We start from the raw sequence: 17521 nt of genomic DNA on the forward strand, positions 1-17521 counted from the left end.
TATCTCGTCGTCTGCCGCAAAAACAAACAAAACTGCGGTAAGTCGCGAATTACACAAGTTTGTGAAAATATCCAAGTGTTTCCTCTTTTGTTAAAGAAATTGTTACATTTTACCCCTGCCAATTTTAACATCAATTTCTCTATTCACTCATAATGATGTCTGTGTGGAAACTTAAAAGGAATCCTTTAGTTATAATAAGTCAGTTAAGGAAAATCTCTTCTGAGAGAAACTCCCCTTGCAATGCGATGCTGAAATCTAAGACTCCGATTACTAATGTGATACGTCAAGTGCGAACAAGCTGCAACTACCATCAAGAAATCAAAGATGACTTTAGATTAATGAACTTTGTTGAAAAAACTGTAAATTCTTATGGATATCTAGAAATGTGCAATCTAGATTTGGATGTCTCAATCAAACCTACATGCCCAGATAAATATCCTGATATGAATAAAGCCATCTGTAAATTTTATTCCAAGATAGAAGACACTCCTCCTCAGCTCATTCATGAAGATGAAAAATTATCTATTAAAGCTAACAAGGTTTATCAATCCAAGGAAAGTCACTGCTCTATTGAGATTCCAATGAAGTATCGTAAGAATTGCACCATTAATTTTCTGTTGTACTCTATGTTAACTCGTTTCTAATTGTTTGGTTTCAGATGTGGATTCTTCCAATATTTTGGGACAAAATTCTGTAAAAGTTGAATCCCTAGAATCTCCCTCAATCAGAATCACCACTGGAACTGGTGACATCACTTCCAAAAGCATTAAAGGTGATTTCATAAGTCTACTCAGCCAAACTGGAAACGTAAACTGCCTTGGATTGTCTCAAGGAAGAATCACCATCCATAGTGGCAGTGGGGTATGGCCTACCATTCCAGGCAAAATATTTATTATGAATTTATTTTGACTTGGAATTTATGAAATTCAGGACATTCACGGCTACAAATTCCAAGGTCCTACTTTGAAAGTCGCCACAAACTCGGGGAACATCACCGCAGAATCTGTCTATTCGGATGAGTCGCAATTCGTTTCGGCGACTGGAAACATTACGCTCAAAAATCTGCACAGAAAATGCAGCGTGAAAATCACCAGCACTGGAAATTTGAATGCTTGTAAAGCATAAACTACTTTTGTACTTGAATCATGCATGTTGTCTTGATTGCATCATTTTCTTTTTGTAGCTGGAATGGATGGCAGTTTGGATGCTCAGTTAGGCCAAGGCCAGCATCAAATTCAAATCAGCCAACTGCAAGAGGACTCGTGTGTTCGCATCGTTAACGGCTCGCTGACTCTGAAAGTTCCAGAAGATTGCGCTTTTGGCATTCGTGTCACAGCTCGATCCATCGCCATCACTCCGGAAAAAATGAGGATCGGGCACCTAATAACAACTGACGACTCATGTTTTTTCGAATATCGAACGCACGACGACAGCCACTCGATTATCGAGATCGACGGCAAGAACAGCAACGTTGTGATAGAGAACGAGGATTGGTTCGCCTCTTTGGGTCTCGAATGGCAGAAATAATAAGTAAGATTGTGTGTTTCCAGGTTAATAGGTGTATTGTATCTAGAGAGTGGACTAATAAACACAATTTCATCTACCCTGCACTCTCCGTGATGTTATATAGTAAAGCAAAAAAAAACCCATCAGATTTGAGATCCTGTGTATCGTATAGTTTCACACCCGTTAGCCTTTCAAATGTTTCGCTTGAACGCTTCGTGGTTTTCTTCTCTTTGCGCCTTGAAATTTTCCCCCAGTCTCTCCATCACATATCCAGCCAAAGGCGGGCCGACGAACATCTCGTTGAAATTCTTGAGCTCTTAAACATCTTTCTTTGATCGTCTTCTGGACAGCACAGCCCAAGTTCAATATATAAATGACAAGCGGCAGGGTGGCCCGTTAAAAATAGCCCGTGATTCCATCAATCCTAAATTTTTGTTTTTTAACGTCGTTTTGTTTTTCAGAATTAGTCGCCCGCTGGGCGTGGAAGGAAGGATCCCATCAATCTACTAGTATCAGAACACATTCAGTATGAGAGATGTTGAAAAACATCAAAACCAAAGTTAGGCAGTTACATATGTAAAATCTTTTTTTGTTGTTGTTGTCTGATTCCTGAAAAACGAAATAAAATAAGCGCTGTGTAGAAGCCGGTTAAAAAGGATAGCCAAGATAAATCGAGAGAGTTTCCAGTTCCTCCCGGAACTGGCCCAAAAATGCCAACGAGTTTAATCTTGTATGAATTTGATAAATAACCTACTTTTTCGGGGGGTTTAAATGGATCAAGTTAAGTTATAATATAGTAGGGTGTGTAAAGAAAGAAATCGATAATCGACAAGAGGACGTCGAAAAGGAAAATTTCTAAGTCGATTTGTTTTGAAGAAATGTTGTTGAATTGCAGCTCATTTCGGCTTGGCTTTTTTCGTTTAAATATAATATACCGACCCCCTCATCTTTCTTTTCTCCTGTCATAGTTTACATTTTACTTGTCGCTTTCTTTTTTAGTCCAGAATCGATCGAAACGAGTGCGGGCCTTTTCCAGGACGTCAGAGGCCAGCGACCGGCTGGATGTCAGTGAATCGGTGCTGGGAGATGAGGTGAATGCGGCAGCCGAGGAGGAGGAGCTTTTGGGTGGAGATGATGGAGCTTCCAGAACGCGTCCTTTGTAAGGCGATGAGGAAGTCATCATCGGAGCGGCGCTGCTGCTCTGTAAAGGATGTGGTTCGTAGCTGGGCTCATGCTGGAACGGTTTCGGCAATTCGTGAATTTTAGGATGGACTGCTACCACCGGATCACTCATCATTCCGGGGTCTTCCAAGACTCGGTAACGAGGCGCTTTGGGCTTTGTATCAGAGAGAGACGTGCTGCTGGCCATGGGTTGTCCAGCATTGAGACTGCCCAGTGTGCCGGGCCGGGAGAAGAGGAAAGGCGTCGGATCCTCCAGGCGTCTCAGGGTAGTTCCAGGCACAATACTTGTCACAGATTCAACGGGAGCGATGGCAGCTGGCACGTCCTCATTCAACGGCCCTTTGCCTTGAAGGACAATAGCAGCGCCAAGAGGATCGCTCACGGGACTACATTTCTCGTCTTGTCGCTCATCTGCCGGGCGGATCTCTTTGATTTCATCCATCGATTTTTCTTCAGCCTCTTCTTCTTCTTCTTTAACAATTTCTTCTTTTTCTTCTTCTTCTTGAGCTTTTATCTCCGCCTCGACGGACTCTTCCGCTTTACAATCCACTTCTTCCTTCTCTTCTTCTTCTTCTTCTTCTTCTTTCTCTTCGGCTGAAATTTCCACAGGGTTTGTCTCCTCCTCAGCAGCAACGGCGACTTTCTCTTGATCCACCGGATTCTCCTCGACCGGATGTTGTTCGTCAGTCGTTTCATCTTGGGACGCGACTTTGCTCGTCTCCTCTTCCGTTTCGTTGCAAGGGGCCGGGTCATCTAATTGCAAGAGAATCAGAATCAGTTCCTCATTACAAAAGACGCAAAAACTAAAAAGAGAAAAGAATGGATCAAAGAGAATAAATGCAGCACATAAAATCGATAACAAAACCAAATAAAATGATATGGTTAGTGTGTGTATTGTAATAGTGAATCGTCGTTTTACAGACCATTGACAAAAACACAAGCTAAACTACACAACTCAGAATGATGAAGCCAAAATAATATTGAAAAAATATTACGCCGCTCAAACGATCCTAATTTAAAAAAAAAGATCAGCTTTGAAAAGATGATAGTAAAACATATATAAGTAGAAATAAGGGTGCAATGCATAACGTAAAAGAAAAAAATGGGTTAAAAATGGATTATTGAAATATTCAAATAATGTGAAAATAATTCCCTTCTTCCCCAGAAAATCATAAAATAGTTAAAAATAATGTTCGAATAATTAAAAACACAAAAAAACATAATTAATTGGACCACAACTACTTGAAATGTGTCCTAGATGGGCGACGAGCAGCATTCGACAATAATTTCAGGCTCTGAAAAGTAGCCGAGGGAATCATGCGGGGGTGTACCTGGAGCAGGTCCCGAGTTGAGTTGAGACTCCTGTTGTTGCTCTGACGGTTTCGTGACAGCTGCTGCGGATGATGAGACGATTGGAATCATTGGCGAATGGACTGCAGCCACAGCGGGTGCCGGCGGACGGACTGTCATGGAGACTTTCAATTCCGAATGGGGTCGCGATGTAATTTCGCCACCTCGAATGTTTTGCGTGACCGTGAACGTCTTGCCAGTGTCGAGCGGGACCGTCCAGTTGACTGGATCGGGAGAGCGGACCACCAGCTGTTCGGGCGATTTGACTCGCGTCGGTTCGGGAAGCGCCTTAATCAAGGCCGGTAACGGCTCCTGTTCGATAACGGGCAACGAGGAGCTGGCCGGTTCGTTGATGATGACGTTTTCTTTGCCCTCGTCGCCCAAGTGATTCTTTGTCGTCACTTTAACCGGATCCTTTATTCCGTCTAATACATTCAAAATGATTAGATTAAATCCCCCCGGTGTGAAGAAAATAATCATCCGATCCTGGCAGAATACCTTCATTGTGTGCTGGACGGGCTTTGACGGGCGAAGCCTTGGTTGCCGACGATCCGACATTTCCTCCAGTCGTGCTGGAAGAAACGGATTTGGGCATGCGGCGCTCCGGGCCGAGAGAAGCCGATCGAGCCGGAGGACGGCTGACTGGATGGAAAATAGCACCTAATTGGCATTGTTAATTGACATTTCTTTCAGCGCCGTTCTTTCATATATTCCTTCAAAATATTCATTACCCAAACTAGGACGAATAGCCAATGTGACATTTCCGGTTCCGCTTGGCTGTGCCGGCGATTTTGCCGGTTTGGCAGATTTGGATCGGGATTTACTGCCTTCTGCACACGAGGCACCATCAATCCAGAGCCACATAATTCAATTATAGTTATACAATGCTGACAAGCGGGAAAATAAAAGCAAAAATTCAAATGTACCAGAAGAAATGGAGCGATGCTGACTCATGTCACGCCGAGCTCGTTCAGTCGAATCACTTCCCTGTTGTTGTAAATCAAAAACGGCATTTTCCCCATTATCCTTGGTAACAATCGCTTTTTTTTATTTTTATTATTATATTATTATATGTACCTTGTTACGACTGTTGTTGTCCTTGTTGCGAGATGTCGGCACCAACGGCTGGGCGTGTCCCGGACGTGCAGACTGGTTTGGTTGCGGCGCCGTTTTGGCCGGTGATCCTCGTTTGCTGTTGATTGCGCTAGTCATGTCCACTTTCTCCGATCCTGGCCTGTGTTATAAGACAAAACCAAAATCGTGACGTCCACACGTAATCATCCCAAAAAAAGTGGGCGGAGTCGACGCATACCTAGGCGATGTAGCGGCCAGAGCAAGAGCGGACAAAGAGCTCCTGCGTGACACCTGCTCCCAAACGTCAAATTGCTTGGCGTAAAGGTCGGCCATGTGATCGGACATCAATTCTCCGCCCAATCCTCGGTACTGTAACGTTTGCAATAACCGATAGTCTTGTACATCCATGTCATTCAAATTTGACAATTTTTATGTTATGCAAATCAATTTTAAATTATTCATGAAAGAGCTGAGCTGCTGCCGGAATGGAAAATTTGGGTCTTACTTTATATTCTCCCGCTTTCTTCCTGAGCTCAAGGACTTCGCCGTACCAAGTATCCTTGTCCATCTTGTCGCCCGGCTGCTGCTGCTGACGCGCTGGTCCGTCCACGGCCGACGACGTCGGGATCTTGTCCGACGATGATTTCTGGAACTTGCCATCAACGTATTGGTAGAGAGAAAACGGCCGAAATTTTTTCTTGTACTCGGTCTTGTACCGCCTGGTACGTCCAAAAAAGAAACAACGTCAGTTGCTGGCCAATGCGACGGACAGGAATAGCCGTGCACACATAATGTTTTCGCCACAAACAGCTCACGCAGTCACAGTATCAATTTTAAAACGACTTGCTGGCCAGTAGAAAAGGGCAGTTCACGGTCAACGTGCAGAAAACACGCAACCAGGAGACGGCCTACACACACATATAATAATATTGGAATAGGTCGACAAGTTCACTGACCGTCTGCGTGGCTGGTCATCGCAAAGTTCATTTTGCTGCTGGTGATTGAGTAAAAGTTCCTCGGCCGCGTGATAGACCATCTCCTGACTGCGGGTTGTTGTTCCAGTTCCATTGTTGATTCGGCTACTCAAAAGACCGGCTGCCTCCCTTTCTCCATCTGTCGCAATGCCAAACAATTCGATTACAATCCGGAATCCGTCCGCCAAGGCTCTTTCTTTTATTTTCTTTTATTTTCTATTGTCTCGAGTGAGTTAAAGATCATTAGTTTATTGTGCTGTGGCCGGATGAAAGCGGCAAACAACATCCGCGTGACGCTTATAGACGAGTTGATTTATACGAATTATAAGGATTGGGTACGTATGTAAAGTCACGCCGAGGTTGGGCAGAGGACAACAACAACAACAACCACAAAAAATGTCCTTTTTCGGGTTGTACGGAATGAATAAGAAGGGCATTATCGACTTGAGTGCGGTTCTAACAGAAATTCTGCCAGAAATAATACTACACTACACCGAACTAAAGAAAAATACACATATACAGGCAGCCCCGCACATGAGTGAACGAACCCCCGACCATAAAGTTCCAAGTCGCCGGTTTCCTGCCAGCTAGAGACTCTCTCCGCCAGGCACACAGAAAATCAATACGGACGCGGGGGGGCTCGGTTGGCATGTCTGGGTGGTGGAGAGAGATGGCCTCCCTCTTATATAGAACCCACCCACTCTCTTTTCCTGTGTACACGATGGCGACCAATGAAGGCAGCACCTAATGAAATGTGAAACTCTCTAATTCGATTGCTGTTTCAATAGTCTTGTAAAATAAAATAGAAAAGTCTAGTCCGTTTACGAGGACCGAAAACGTCAAAGGTTGTGGCACAGGCAGAGCAATTGTGTGTTTTCACGAAAAAACGCGCAATAAGTTGAGTTGCCTGGCAACCGGTTTTCTTGTTGTATCTTTGGAAAACACACACACACACTGTGTGTCGTGCGAAATTGGGTTTCGCATCTGGCGGCCTCGTATAGTTCTCGAAAACGTGATATAACGACGTAACTATTCAACACGCACCCGTGGCGATGTCGCCAACCAGTTCCGAGTAAGAAAAACCCATCAGCAACTATAAATAGAGCAGCACGGATGGAGATTTAGACGACGAATAGACTTTTTGGCAAAAACACACATTTTACGGGGACCCAAAAAAAAAATACCATTAACAACTTTTGTTCCGGTTTCATCCGGCTGTACACTTGCGGGCAATGATTCCCATTAGAGCGGCTGTACAATGATTGGACTATAAATATTAATGGCCATCAGATTTGAAGAGAGTAGAGTAGTAGTACGGTACCTTGGGAGTGGTTCAAGAGGCTGTCGAGAGATTCCGGCATCCTGCGGCTGTTGCTAAAGGCTGATGACGTGTTACTAATGTTCTTGACGCCGGAAGGTGGCCAGGCGAATTGCAGTTGGTATTCAGAAGAGCCGGTAGTGCTAATGGTCCTCTTGTTGTTGGCGGTCGTCTCGCCGGCCACGACGACGACCCGTTTCTGATTGTGCTGCTGCTCTTGCTGCTGCTGCTGCTGCTGGGAAAAGGAGCCGGGAGGAGCTCCTGCCCGGTTCTCAGCGGCCAGACCAGATGAAGATCCAACTGCAGCGGCGCTCTGTGACCGACCGCACCATAAAAGCAAGCAACAAAATAAAAGAAAAAGAAAAAAAGGAGCATATCATCAGTCATGTGTCATCTGCGCAAGAGATCTCGGGATATTCTACGGGACTAGCCAACATGTCGAAGCCACACACAGCTATACGCCATATATTTCACTATACACACAAGGCTCAATCGAAAGCGACTTGACAAATGCGCACTAAGAGTGTCTAAAAAGCCGAGAAAGAAAAAAAAAACAAACAAACTCTCTTTTAGAATCGAAAAGAAGAAGAAGATAAGTAGTGCGTGATTAAAGCCAGTGCTGATACATGTACTCCAGAGAAATAAGATAAAAAGAAGAAAAAGTTGTCCGTCTCCATTAGTCAGCACGTCACCAATTTAGTGGAATTAAGGAAAAGACAAAAGAAAAAACCCCACGGTATATAACGCTGAGAACATCAATCGATCGGGATATTCAGGTCCCATCTTTAACATTTTGAGTCAATATTACAAGACAATCAAAATGCTCAGCGTGTCGTCTGACGTCGTGTAGAATACAAAATCATTTAGAGTCAACTTATTCCATGCCACCACCAATATAAATCAAAACATTTTGGCAATCCACAAATACAAGCCAGAATCAAATCAACCAACTACTACGTTATTCAAATTAGTATATAGACATGTTAACTACGGGCGAACAAGTTAACTGTTTTATAATAGTGCTTCAGGTGATTGATACGTTATGTATGTTAAAATGTTTTTGTTTTTTTGGTTATTTGGTTAGATTGTGGTGGAGGGGGTTTGGTATGTGTTGTTCAAGTCTTACAGCTGGAACGAGCCAATGTTCGGGTCTTTGCTGCTCGGTGACGTGTCGTCGTCTTCCGTGTACCCAGGCGGCCATGGGACCCGGTTCGCAAGCTGCTACACCTCCCTGCGCTCCTCCTGGACCAGCACCACCGGCACGTTGATGAGGCCCTTCCGACTGACTTCGTCGCAAAACTTGCAAATACAGCTGATTCTGCATAGTCGAGGAGGATTGGGTTTCGGGAGATTGTTTTTTGGTTGGTTTGTTTTGTTTTCACGTTCATTTTATTGTCTTAATTTAACTAAATTGTAAAATGTTTCGTGTGCAATGTTTCAACGTAATAAACGAAATTAAAATAATTGTATACAGAGTGACGTCACACGAAATGTCCAATTTGGGGGGAAAAGAAAACAAAAAGACAATGGCGATGAGAGGCCATCACCATAAAAATAGTAAATCGTAATAAAAATCGTGTGCAAAGCCCCATTCACAATGAACGCTGGGGGAGAGAAAATTGCGTCGCCAACACTTACTTTCAGCCAAAGAAGAAAAATAAAAAAGAGAAAATAAAACACTGCGCAATCAAGTAGATGTATAGGGGAAAAAGCTCGGAGTAGAGATATCCGGCAGACTCTAAACAACTGACGAGACTAATTTACAGTCAGTATAGAGACTACACGGCAATATTTTTCGCTTCGGGTGAATGGGGCTTCGAAGTAACACGAAACTGGCGAGGTAGGGAGGAATAAAATATTTGGAAAATAACAAAACGGGTGTGGGGATGATATAACAAGTGCGTCTAAAAAACTTACGTCGATTTTCAAGTGAGCAGGTATAGCTAGTAGAGTGGGTTCCATGAAATCATGAACGACTCCACTCAAGTCCTGCTGTACGTCGTCTCCGTCCTTTCGAACTCTCGTAGAGGATTCGGTGACCGAATGCCCTGTCAGCAGCACACACACGCCGGATCCAACACAACACAAGATAGAGAGATAGAAAAAGATATATCAGAAATATATCGAAAAACGACACGGAGCGCAACTTGATTGGTAGAGCTGGCAGATTGGAATGGCCGCCGACGACGACCGAGGGAGAAAATAAAATAAAAAAGGAGACCCCCCCTCTAACTTTTTATTTTTGTGTTGGAGAGATGGAAACCAAACAAAAAGAAAAAAAACTAGACAAAAAATGGTGGAGTCGATGAGAGAAAAAAACCGGCTCGATGGGGTTTCAAAGTCGCCCAGAATTAGTAATTTGAAAAATAAAAAAATAAAAAGTCTTGTGGTTTTTATCCTGTGACGTCGTAGGGGGGGAAAAGAGGCGTGAGCTCAAGTTGTCTCGCCGTGAGAAGAAATCCTGAACTTTCATTTGCACGAGATTATCAAGACCAAGATGATTAGCTGTCGGTTTTTTCTTTCTTTAATTTTCAGGGGGGAACTAAAGATCTTGTTTAATTGAATTGAAAGTAAATGTCGAAATCACGACGTGAAAAATAAAAGTTGCGACACTTGTGTGTGTGACGGATGCCATTCACGAATCCGTGAACGCGCCGTCGACGAATAATGATACAGGGGAATAAAATGAAGCCGGCCGCTGTCGTCCGCTGGGCTGAGCACAGATCACACGAGAGAGAGCAAGAGAATGATAAAAGACAAAAAGAAATATGTACAAGAGGCCGGTTCTATGAGGACACACACACATGAAAAACTATCCTCGTAAAGTATCCAACTTTCCCTTCGTTTCAAGTGCACGTCACGTTCAATCCCTTAGCTCGTTCATTTGCGGTCACTCGTGTGAAACATCACGAAGTAGAGACGTTGAGCCTCCCGAAAATTTTTTGTTGTTTTCGTGAGTCTCAGTTCCGCCATTGCGCCCAAAAGACAACAACACGAGAAAGAAAACAAATAAAATTGCGGGGTTAGAAAAAGCTAGCGAAATTTCGTTCACGTTTGTTTTGCGCGTTCACGAAAAATGAGAAAGTTGGGCAAAACGATGCACATGACTGGCGAAGACGACGACGACGACGATGCTCTTTAGACCTTTACCGGGGGGTTATTGTACTTTTTGGGGGCTAAAATAATAAATCATATGACGCTCCGGGGAAATGTGTGAATTCCGTAGCCGCAAATTTTCTTTTCTTTCTTTCCATTCCGCCCGTCAGATGGCATTCCGCCGGCCCCACCTCTCGGAAAATATTGATTATGTCGTCTCAGCGGCGAGCTCCTCGCTCGACTACATCCAGCACGTCGTTTGCTTTTCGTCCGAGGCCTTTTCTATAATGAAAAGAGTTAAACTCTCTTACCCCCACCCTACCAACTATATTTCCCCGACTGCTTTTCCCCTTTCACCTTTCAAGTTTGGGTAAAAGATCAGGACGATGGATAGCAGCCGACCGCCCCACTAGACGATCGATTATCGATCCCGCTCGGCCAGCACTTGTCGTTCTTTATTTTGTTTTCTACATAAGCCGTAAAAGATGTATGTGCAAAAGAGTTGATGCCAATATACTTTTTAAAAGGTCCGCCAATGACCAAGAAATCAAAAGTAGATTTTTTAAAAGGCGACTGATGGAAATCGATCACGAGAGTTGGGAAACCAGTTGTGTCTCTACGTGTTAAATGTAAACGCTCACGCAAGCGACACACACGGCCATATATTCCTATATTGATCGGAGGGATTTCTTTCTAGAAGAAATAACAAAAAAGCAGACGGCGACTTATCGGATTTTTTTGTTCTTTCAAAGAGAGAAAAAATAAATCTAAAAGTTTTTCTGTGTGGATATTATCCAAAGATAAAAGAGAGAAAGCTCAACTCTTTTCCTTATGCTGTATAAATCATTTCATGCTCCAGCTAATAAAACACGCAGCAACCGTCTTGGTAATCGAAATAAAAAGAAAAGGAGCCGGCAAAATGTGGATATATGTACACACACAAGATGGACGACGCTCTAGGCCAGCAACCCTACGTGCCACTGACATCCATCAATCAATAAAAGTCAGCCAGAGACACTGAATATATACACAACGAAGCTATCAACTCGCCATATATCACAAACGGAAAATAGCCGAGAGACTATATATAAAAATAAAAACACAAAATGTCACTCTTCTATTTTTTGAAGCTCATTTGTCTGCTGGGCTGGTGACGTAACGCGCAAAATGATGGATGTAAAATAATCAAGTCAACAAGTTGCAACTGTCGAATGTTTCAACTTACCTCGAGCGAATCTGCGGACTTGACGACTTTTTTCAAGATTTAAAAGACTCAAACTGATCTGTCACATTCAATTCACACTGCTGTGAGAGATAGGAAGACCTTTTTTTAAATCGGCACTTGAAAAACTCAAAAAACCAAAATGGCGAATTCAAATTACAAATTTTTTCCCTTTCCCTCAATATAGAACCGAAAAAACTGAAATGCCCACCCCCAAAAGTCCCAGGAGAAGCACGAAACACACTTGACTTTGACTCTTGGAGAGCTCGAATGTTCAACAATGAACGTCAGTAAAAAAATAAGAAAGTGGCGTGAGTTGCTTTGTTTTTCTGTCGGTTCTTTTTTCTTGTTTCAAGGCAATATCGGTATTCACGCTGCTGCTCTGTGTCTCTCTGCTTGGTACTAACGGAGGGACTCGTTTATTCTGCGTCCACACCGGCGTCGGCGTCGTAGTTTCTTTGGGCGCAGAATCCGAAACAGACCCCCTAACGACTTTCCGGTCGGCGCGCACGAATCCCGAACGAGAAACCAGAAACGACTGAGGCGCCATCAGACGGTCGGATCGTTCACGACGTTCATTTTTTTCCCCCAGGAAAATTACCCAAGGAATTCGTAAAACTGAGCAAAGAGGAAAAATAAATAAAATATCACGAAATTGTTTCTTTTCATTTTTCGTTTGGAAGCGTCGCGACGCCCGACTGATTTTCTGGCGCAGGTGTTTCCACTTGTTTTCTTCTTCTACTTCTTTTCAAAATGACCAAAACATAATTTTATTGGTTCCCGTTGCCGTTTCCAGTCCACGTGAGACCGAAAAAGATTCGCTTCGTCGCTTTTCGGGGTGTTCCACGTGAGTTGAATCGAAGGCCGAACGACGACGACGTCCGGCGACGGTGGGAAAAGAAAAAACTATGGACATACTTCTTCTTCTTGTGTGTGGGCGGAGTTTCGTTGCGGCGTGGAATTAACTTTTCAAACTTCCCGCCACACGGACTGAAATTAAATTCTTTTCATCGGCGTCGACGTTACATCATTCGTGTGTGTGTGTTCTCAACGTCGGAAATCAACAATTCTCCAGAGGTAGTTTCAAATAAAAAATAAGAAAAGAAAAGAGGAGGAACTTACCCGAGCATTGGGGAGCGTGTTCGATGACTCGGGCGGCGGTCGGCACGTCGCGATACTCTGTCCAACGGTATTTGCCATCCAGCTGCAGCATATCACGTGGTGGTGATCCGGAAGAAGTGAGAGAGAGAGTAACAAAAAGGATGTGGTTAAACCATCAAAGCCTCAATAAAAGAACAGCGGAAAATGTCGGAAGGCAAATAAAGAAATGGACGATGGCAGACGTCGATCCGTAACACATCCGACATGTTTATACATCTATTCGGCTTCTCTCTCTCTCTGTGTGTACACGCGAAAAGTCATCCAAGTTTAATGACGAGCATTTCGGCAAAAATTTCAGTTTCCAAAAAACCGACAAATAACTTTTGGGTAGATTTTCTTTATGTTTCCGCAAGTTGAGAATAACCAGAAAAACATCAAACGGACGCGCGGTGGGAAAAGTGCCACCTTTTAGAGCTAGACGCTGCGCCTACACGCACAAAACGAGTCGGAGCTGGGGGAATATATAATAATCATTCTCATGGCATCTCTCAAAACTGTACCTCACTGCTGGATAAATAACGTCATAAAGTGATACATCTAGTCGGCATCAGCTGCATGTCCAGATAAAGAAAAATTCGTTTTTAATGACGGCGAGCCGACCTCCCACACGATAGTACACCATTTGATATGGCGTCTAGTTGAAAAAAAAGATTACACGACAGTTCCGGCGTGCTAATGCCATCTGACGGTCGGATGACGTAGTCGCCAGCCGGCGAACTTGACACGAAACAAAACACAACAACAAGAAGAGATTCTTTTCTCTACATTTTCTTTGTCCTTTTGGCAAGGAATTGCGATCATTGTCCTGACTTTACCGACAACATTTCGTATTCAATATGGGGGATCGATGGTCTTAATTGAGCAACCCCCCCTCCCATTCCTCCACGATATTTGCGCATGGTTGGCATTTGACCAGCTCCGAGTAGTACATACGTAACATGTATCAAAGTCGAAATAAGGTGGGGGGATCGTAAAAATGGCGTCGCTATAAGGAGAGGAAGAAGGGAAAAGGGCGTGGTTTGTCTGTCTACGCAATCATCATTAAATGTAGGAGAATGAACTGGAGCATGTTGCCGGGGGGGGAGAGACAAGAGAAAGAGAGAAAGAGGAAAGAAGGTAAAGATCGTAGTAGACGAACGATATTGCCGAGCGCCGGGACAAGTTCACCTGGCTGTGAACAAGTCGAACAAATCAAGTGGTCCGTGACAGGAAATCGATCAGTTTTTCTTCTTCTTCTTCTTCTTTTGCTAAAATAGGATGGGTCGGGGTTCTGCTGCTGCCGCAACGTGCGCCAATAACGTGATCGTCTCTCCTTCGAGCGCTAACTCAATTAGAAAATCGCCAGACGAACGGGTGAGGGCCACCAGCGAGCCAAAGCGGCCAAATGAGCTTATAGGCTCCTCTTATATATACGTATATACGTCCGTACAAATGCTAATGGAAATAAAAGGGGAAGAGAGACACACACAGCCAAAAAAAAAGAAAAGATTGATGAAACGGGAATTGACATTATGGCCGGGACTTTCTCTCTTTCCCGATGCCGCAGTTGTCATTGAGTCGAACCGCATCTGTATTATATTGATGCACTTTGAGACATTGCAGTCTATACAACACAGTGATACCATCATAGTTCCTGCTGTAGTATATACCCCCAGCCCCCCTCCCGAGAGACTATATCTACACACACACATGTGAGTGTGTGTGTGTGTAGATATTACAGCGTGAGTCTTCCAGCTGAAAAGAAATAAATGTACAACGGGTCGGGGGACTGCGGCGCGCACGAGGTCTGCAGTCCCGCGCGTCGTAGCAGCCGCTACACATATAACTCCTGTCGACGTCTACTGCTAGTAGAGCACAAGGAAAACCGGGAGCGCAAAAGAGAGTGGGCCGGGTGTGCGGATCGATATTAGTGTACAGCACACACACACACACGCTAGCGCGAAGTGAAGAAGAAATAACGAAAAAAATAAAAATAAAAATCCCGACCTTTTTTCGCGAAAAATCCCTGGCTGTAGACAATTTTCCCACTCACTCTCGTTGTTGTTGTTCTTACTTTTTCTTTTGGCTTGACTCCCATCATCTCGGCCGGATTGATTTGGGAAAATCCTTCTTCTTTTTCTTTTATGTCGGCGCCGAGTAGCTGTTTTTGTCTTATAGAAAGTAGCCGGGGACCCAATGGATCCATTGTGAAGTAATAAGTTCTTGGGAAGGAGAACCCACCCATCAAAAAACCTTCTCTTATACACACAACACCGTGAGGTGCCAAAGCTCTTGACGTCGATCTCAGTTATAGATCGGCCTTTGTTGTTGATTTTTTTTCCTTTTTTTTCTTTCTGATTATATCAACGTCACACACTCGTGTGTGTGTCTGTGTCATCGATCCGGCCAATTTCATTTTCTCTGGAATGTGTTGTCGACATATCCAGCAGCAGTAAGCAGATGGGCGGCATATAATTCGGTCGATAGGGAAAACAACAATCAAACTTGAGTGCCATATGAAAAACAGTTTCAGGTATTTAGAGGGTTCAAAGACACGTCAAAGTTGATTGATGACATAGTAAATGACTTGGACAATCAACCTGACATCTTATTCTATCAAGTCAAAGAAATCTTTCTGGTCGTTTCGTCCGGTTTAACCACCCCACCCCACCCACCCTTGGCCCGTCCTATCGCATTATAAATCGACGTTTGCTGCTGTTGGGGGGGGGGGGGAAATGTCGACGGAATCGACCGAAAACCCCCCCACCACGAAGAAAAAAAGAGGAGCAGTCGTCCATGACTGAACGACGTCGGGAAATGGAAAAAGAAAAGAACAAAAAAAAGTGGTACGGTCACGCCCGTCTCAAAGTGGGTGCAGGCCGGAATTGAGATACGACAAGATAAACGTAGTACATCACTTGATGACACAGTAATTGTACCCCGGTATTTATCCCGTCGTTATTTTTTCGTGAAACAAAAGCAAAAAATTGAATTGAGACCAGTCAGCAACAGTGCTGCTGCCCTATAGGGTAGAGAGACCCCCCACTAGTATCTAAGTTTTCTATTATACTCTCGTCAATCAATAATCGATATAAGAATCTTTGTCTGCCCACTGATGAATAAAGCAAACTCGTTTGTTTTCCCTTGTTATACAAATTGAATAAGAGATGAAGTCACTTATTACCTTGCCGGTGACGGAGGGGCACGTTTGGCACAGAGTCCACAGTGAGCTAATCATGCTGCTGGATCCTTTTTGGTTGGATGGATTTCCGGTGTGGCAGCAGTCTCACGAAACAAACAAAAAACTAACCAGGGAAAAGGGAGAAGAAAAGGAAGACGAGGGTGGTGGCTAACTTCTACTCTCCTTGCAGTAGCAGAGTAGTATGTATGTACGTAACGATGATCACGGAACTAGTACGACAACAATCAAGTTGCTCCTTGTGCCGGGGCCGAGAGCTGGTGAGCGACAGGACGATCCACGAACGAATCGGAAGCGGCTAGTCTACCACCGTCGGTTTTATTATTCCCATTTTTGCCTTTTTTCTTTCTTCTTCTTCTTCTTCTCTTTTTCCCTTTTTTTTATTTTCTGTCGGGGTTTTCCTACTACACCAACCACCCTCGCCCAAGTTGACGGGGTTCCCGCGGCGCAGTCGCACTCGTCCCGATGGATGTATCCCGTGTCAACCGGAGTGAAGTAACCAATCGGTTCACAGCGGACTGGGCTAGCTGCAGCACAGTCGAAATGTCTTTCATGTCAAACAGATTCACTTTTCCACGACGCAGAAGCCAAGCAATTCAATAATAAGGTGAAAGAAGAAGAGATTCAATATCGAATCACCTTTTCATTTTTCAGTCTTTCTCATTTGATAAATCTAATTCAATATCTTTTAGAGGGCTGTCACGATGGGTCTTATTTTGGACTGGACCAAGGATCAAGATATTTTCTGGGGGATGGATCGCTTGTTGTTGTTGTTGTTAAGGGAGGGGGGGTCGTATAAGCCAAAGGCAGGGAAAGATAGAAAAGAGAAAAAAAAGGGGCGGATAGTTTATGATGGGGGTATAATATAGACAAGTTTTTAGCTCTGTCATACTTTTAAGGGATGAGGGGGGAAATAAAGGGCGCCGGATCTATTCCTCCAGGATATCCCCACGGCATCCACTTTTCCCGCAGGAATGCGGGACACTTATTCTAATATAACGCCAACCGTCGAGAGAAGAATCTTTTATTTATTTTTAACTAAATATATATTTTCTCTGTTGGTCTATTCTTGGAACAGATGATTCGTATCAACAATAATCCTCACTTAAAAGCCTTCTAATAATATTTCTTACTTTACCGAACCCCAAAAACTAAACACCATGGGCTTTTTCCTTTCTGTTGACATGCCAGAATATAAGCGTCCCCCGTTGAGAGGGCTTTTCAAAACTTTTGACCGTCTACCTTCATTATTATTTATCTTTTACACACACACACACATATACCCTCTCTCGTAAAGAGCAAACGAACAATAAAAAATATAAAATAAACATAACGAGAAAAAACAAAAATTTCCCCAAAAACTTTCTCCACTCAGCCCGCCTATCCATCCCATCCATCCATCCACCACCCCACATCGTATTTAGCCCGGGCTCTCGTGTGTCTCTAGCACGTGAGAGAGT

At 43.8% G+C, this 17521-nt stretch overlaps 2 protein-coding genes across 5 annotated transcripts; one reads left to right on the forward strand and one right to left on the reverse strand.

The window, feature by feature from the left end:
* The first annotated feature begins 17 nt into the window (after positions 1-17).
* LOC124202863 lies at positions 18-1603 on the forward strand. The gene is made up of 4 exons (XM_046599359.1): positions 18-591; positions 659-861; positions 931-1114; positions 1184-1603. The coding sequence occupies exons 1-4, from the start codon at positions 153-155 to the stop codon at positions 1525-1527; spliced, it is 1170 nt and encodes a 389-aa protein (XP_046455315.1). The 5' UTR covers positions 18-152; the 3' UTR covers positions 1528-1603.
* LOC124202750 (microtubule-associated protein futsch-like) lies at positions 1544-16361 on the reverse strand. 4 transcript variants are annotated; one of them, XM_046599159.1, is made up of 14 exons: positions 16047-16361; positions 12845-12926; positions 9322-9452; positions 8531-8722; positions 7408-7717; positions 6069-6225; positions 5618-5831; positions 5351-5481; positions 5116-5272; positions 4965-5025; positions 4770-4868; positions 4537-4698; positions 4020-4463; positions 1544-3441 (listed from the first exon to the last, which is right to left on the reverse strand). In XM_046599159.1, exons 1-14 carry the CDS (start codon positions 16098-16100, stop codon positions 2483-2485), a joined length of 3153 nt encoding a protein of 1050 aa, XP_046455115.1. In that variant the 5' UTR covers positions 16101-16361; the 3' UTR covers positions 1544-2482. The 4 variants fall into 4 exon arrangements, with proteins under 4 accessions (XP_046455115.1, XP_046455122.1, XP_046455130.1 ...); XM_046599166.1 differs by lacking the exon at positions 8531-8722; XM_046599174.1 differs by lacking the exons at positions 12845-12926; positions 16047-16361 and adding an exon at positions 11726-12177.
* Positions 16362-17521: the final 1160 nt, after the last annotated feature.

The sequence above is a fragment of the Daphnia pulex genome, chromosome 2, assembly GCF_021134715.1.
Source record: "Daphnia pulex isolate KAP4 chromosome 2, ASM2113471v1".
Classification (NCBI taxonomy): Eukaryota; Metazoa; Arthropoda; class Branchiopoda; order Diplostraca; family Daphniidae; genus Daphnia; species Daphnia pulex.

What these genes read in the sequence shown, in the direction of transcription:
- LOC124202750 (XM_046599159.1), bottom strand. Translation starts at nt 16,100, where the DNA reads ATGATTAGCTCACTGTGGACTCTGTGCCAAACGTGCCCCTCCGTCACC. An exon ending in AACATTGGCTCGTTCCAGCT is followed by an intron (nt 7,718 to 8,530) that starts GTAAGACTTGAA and finishes GGTCGGTCACAG; the next exon opens with AGCGCCGCTGCAGTTGGATC. An exon ending in GCATCGCTCCATTTCTTCTG is followed by an intron (nt 4,869 to 4,964) that starts GTACATTTGAAT and finishes CCTCGTGTGCAG; the next exon opens with AAGGCAGTAAATCCCGATCC.
- LOC124202863 (XM_046599359.1), top strand. Translation starts at nt 153, where the DNA reads ATGATGTCTGTGTGGAAACTTAAAAGGAATCCTTTAGTTATAATAAGT. An exon ending in TGAGATTCCAATGAAGTATC is followed by an intron (nt 592 to 658) that starts GTAAGAATTGCA and finishes GTTTGGTTTCAG; the next exon opens with ATGTGGATTCTTCCAATATT. An exon ending in CCATCCATAGTGGCAGTGGG is followed by an intron (nt 862 to 930) that starts GTATGGCCTACC and finishes TATGAAATTCAG; the next exon opens with GACATTCACGGCTACAAATT.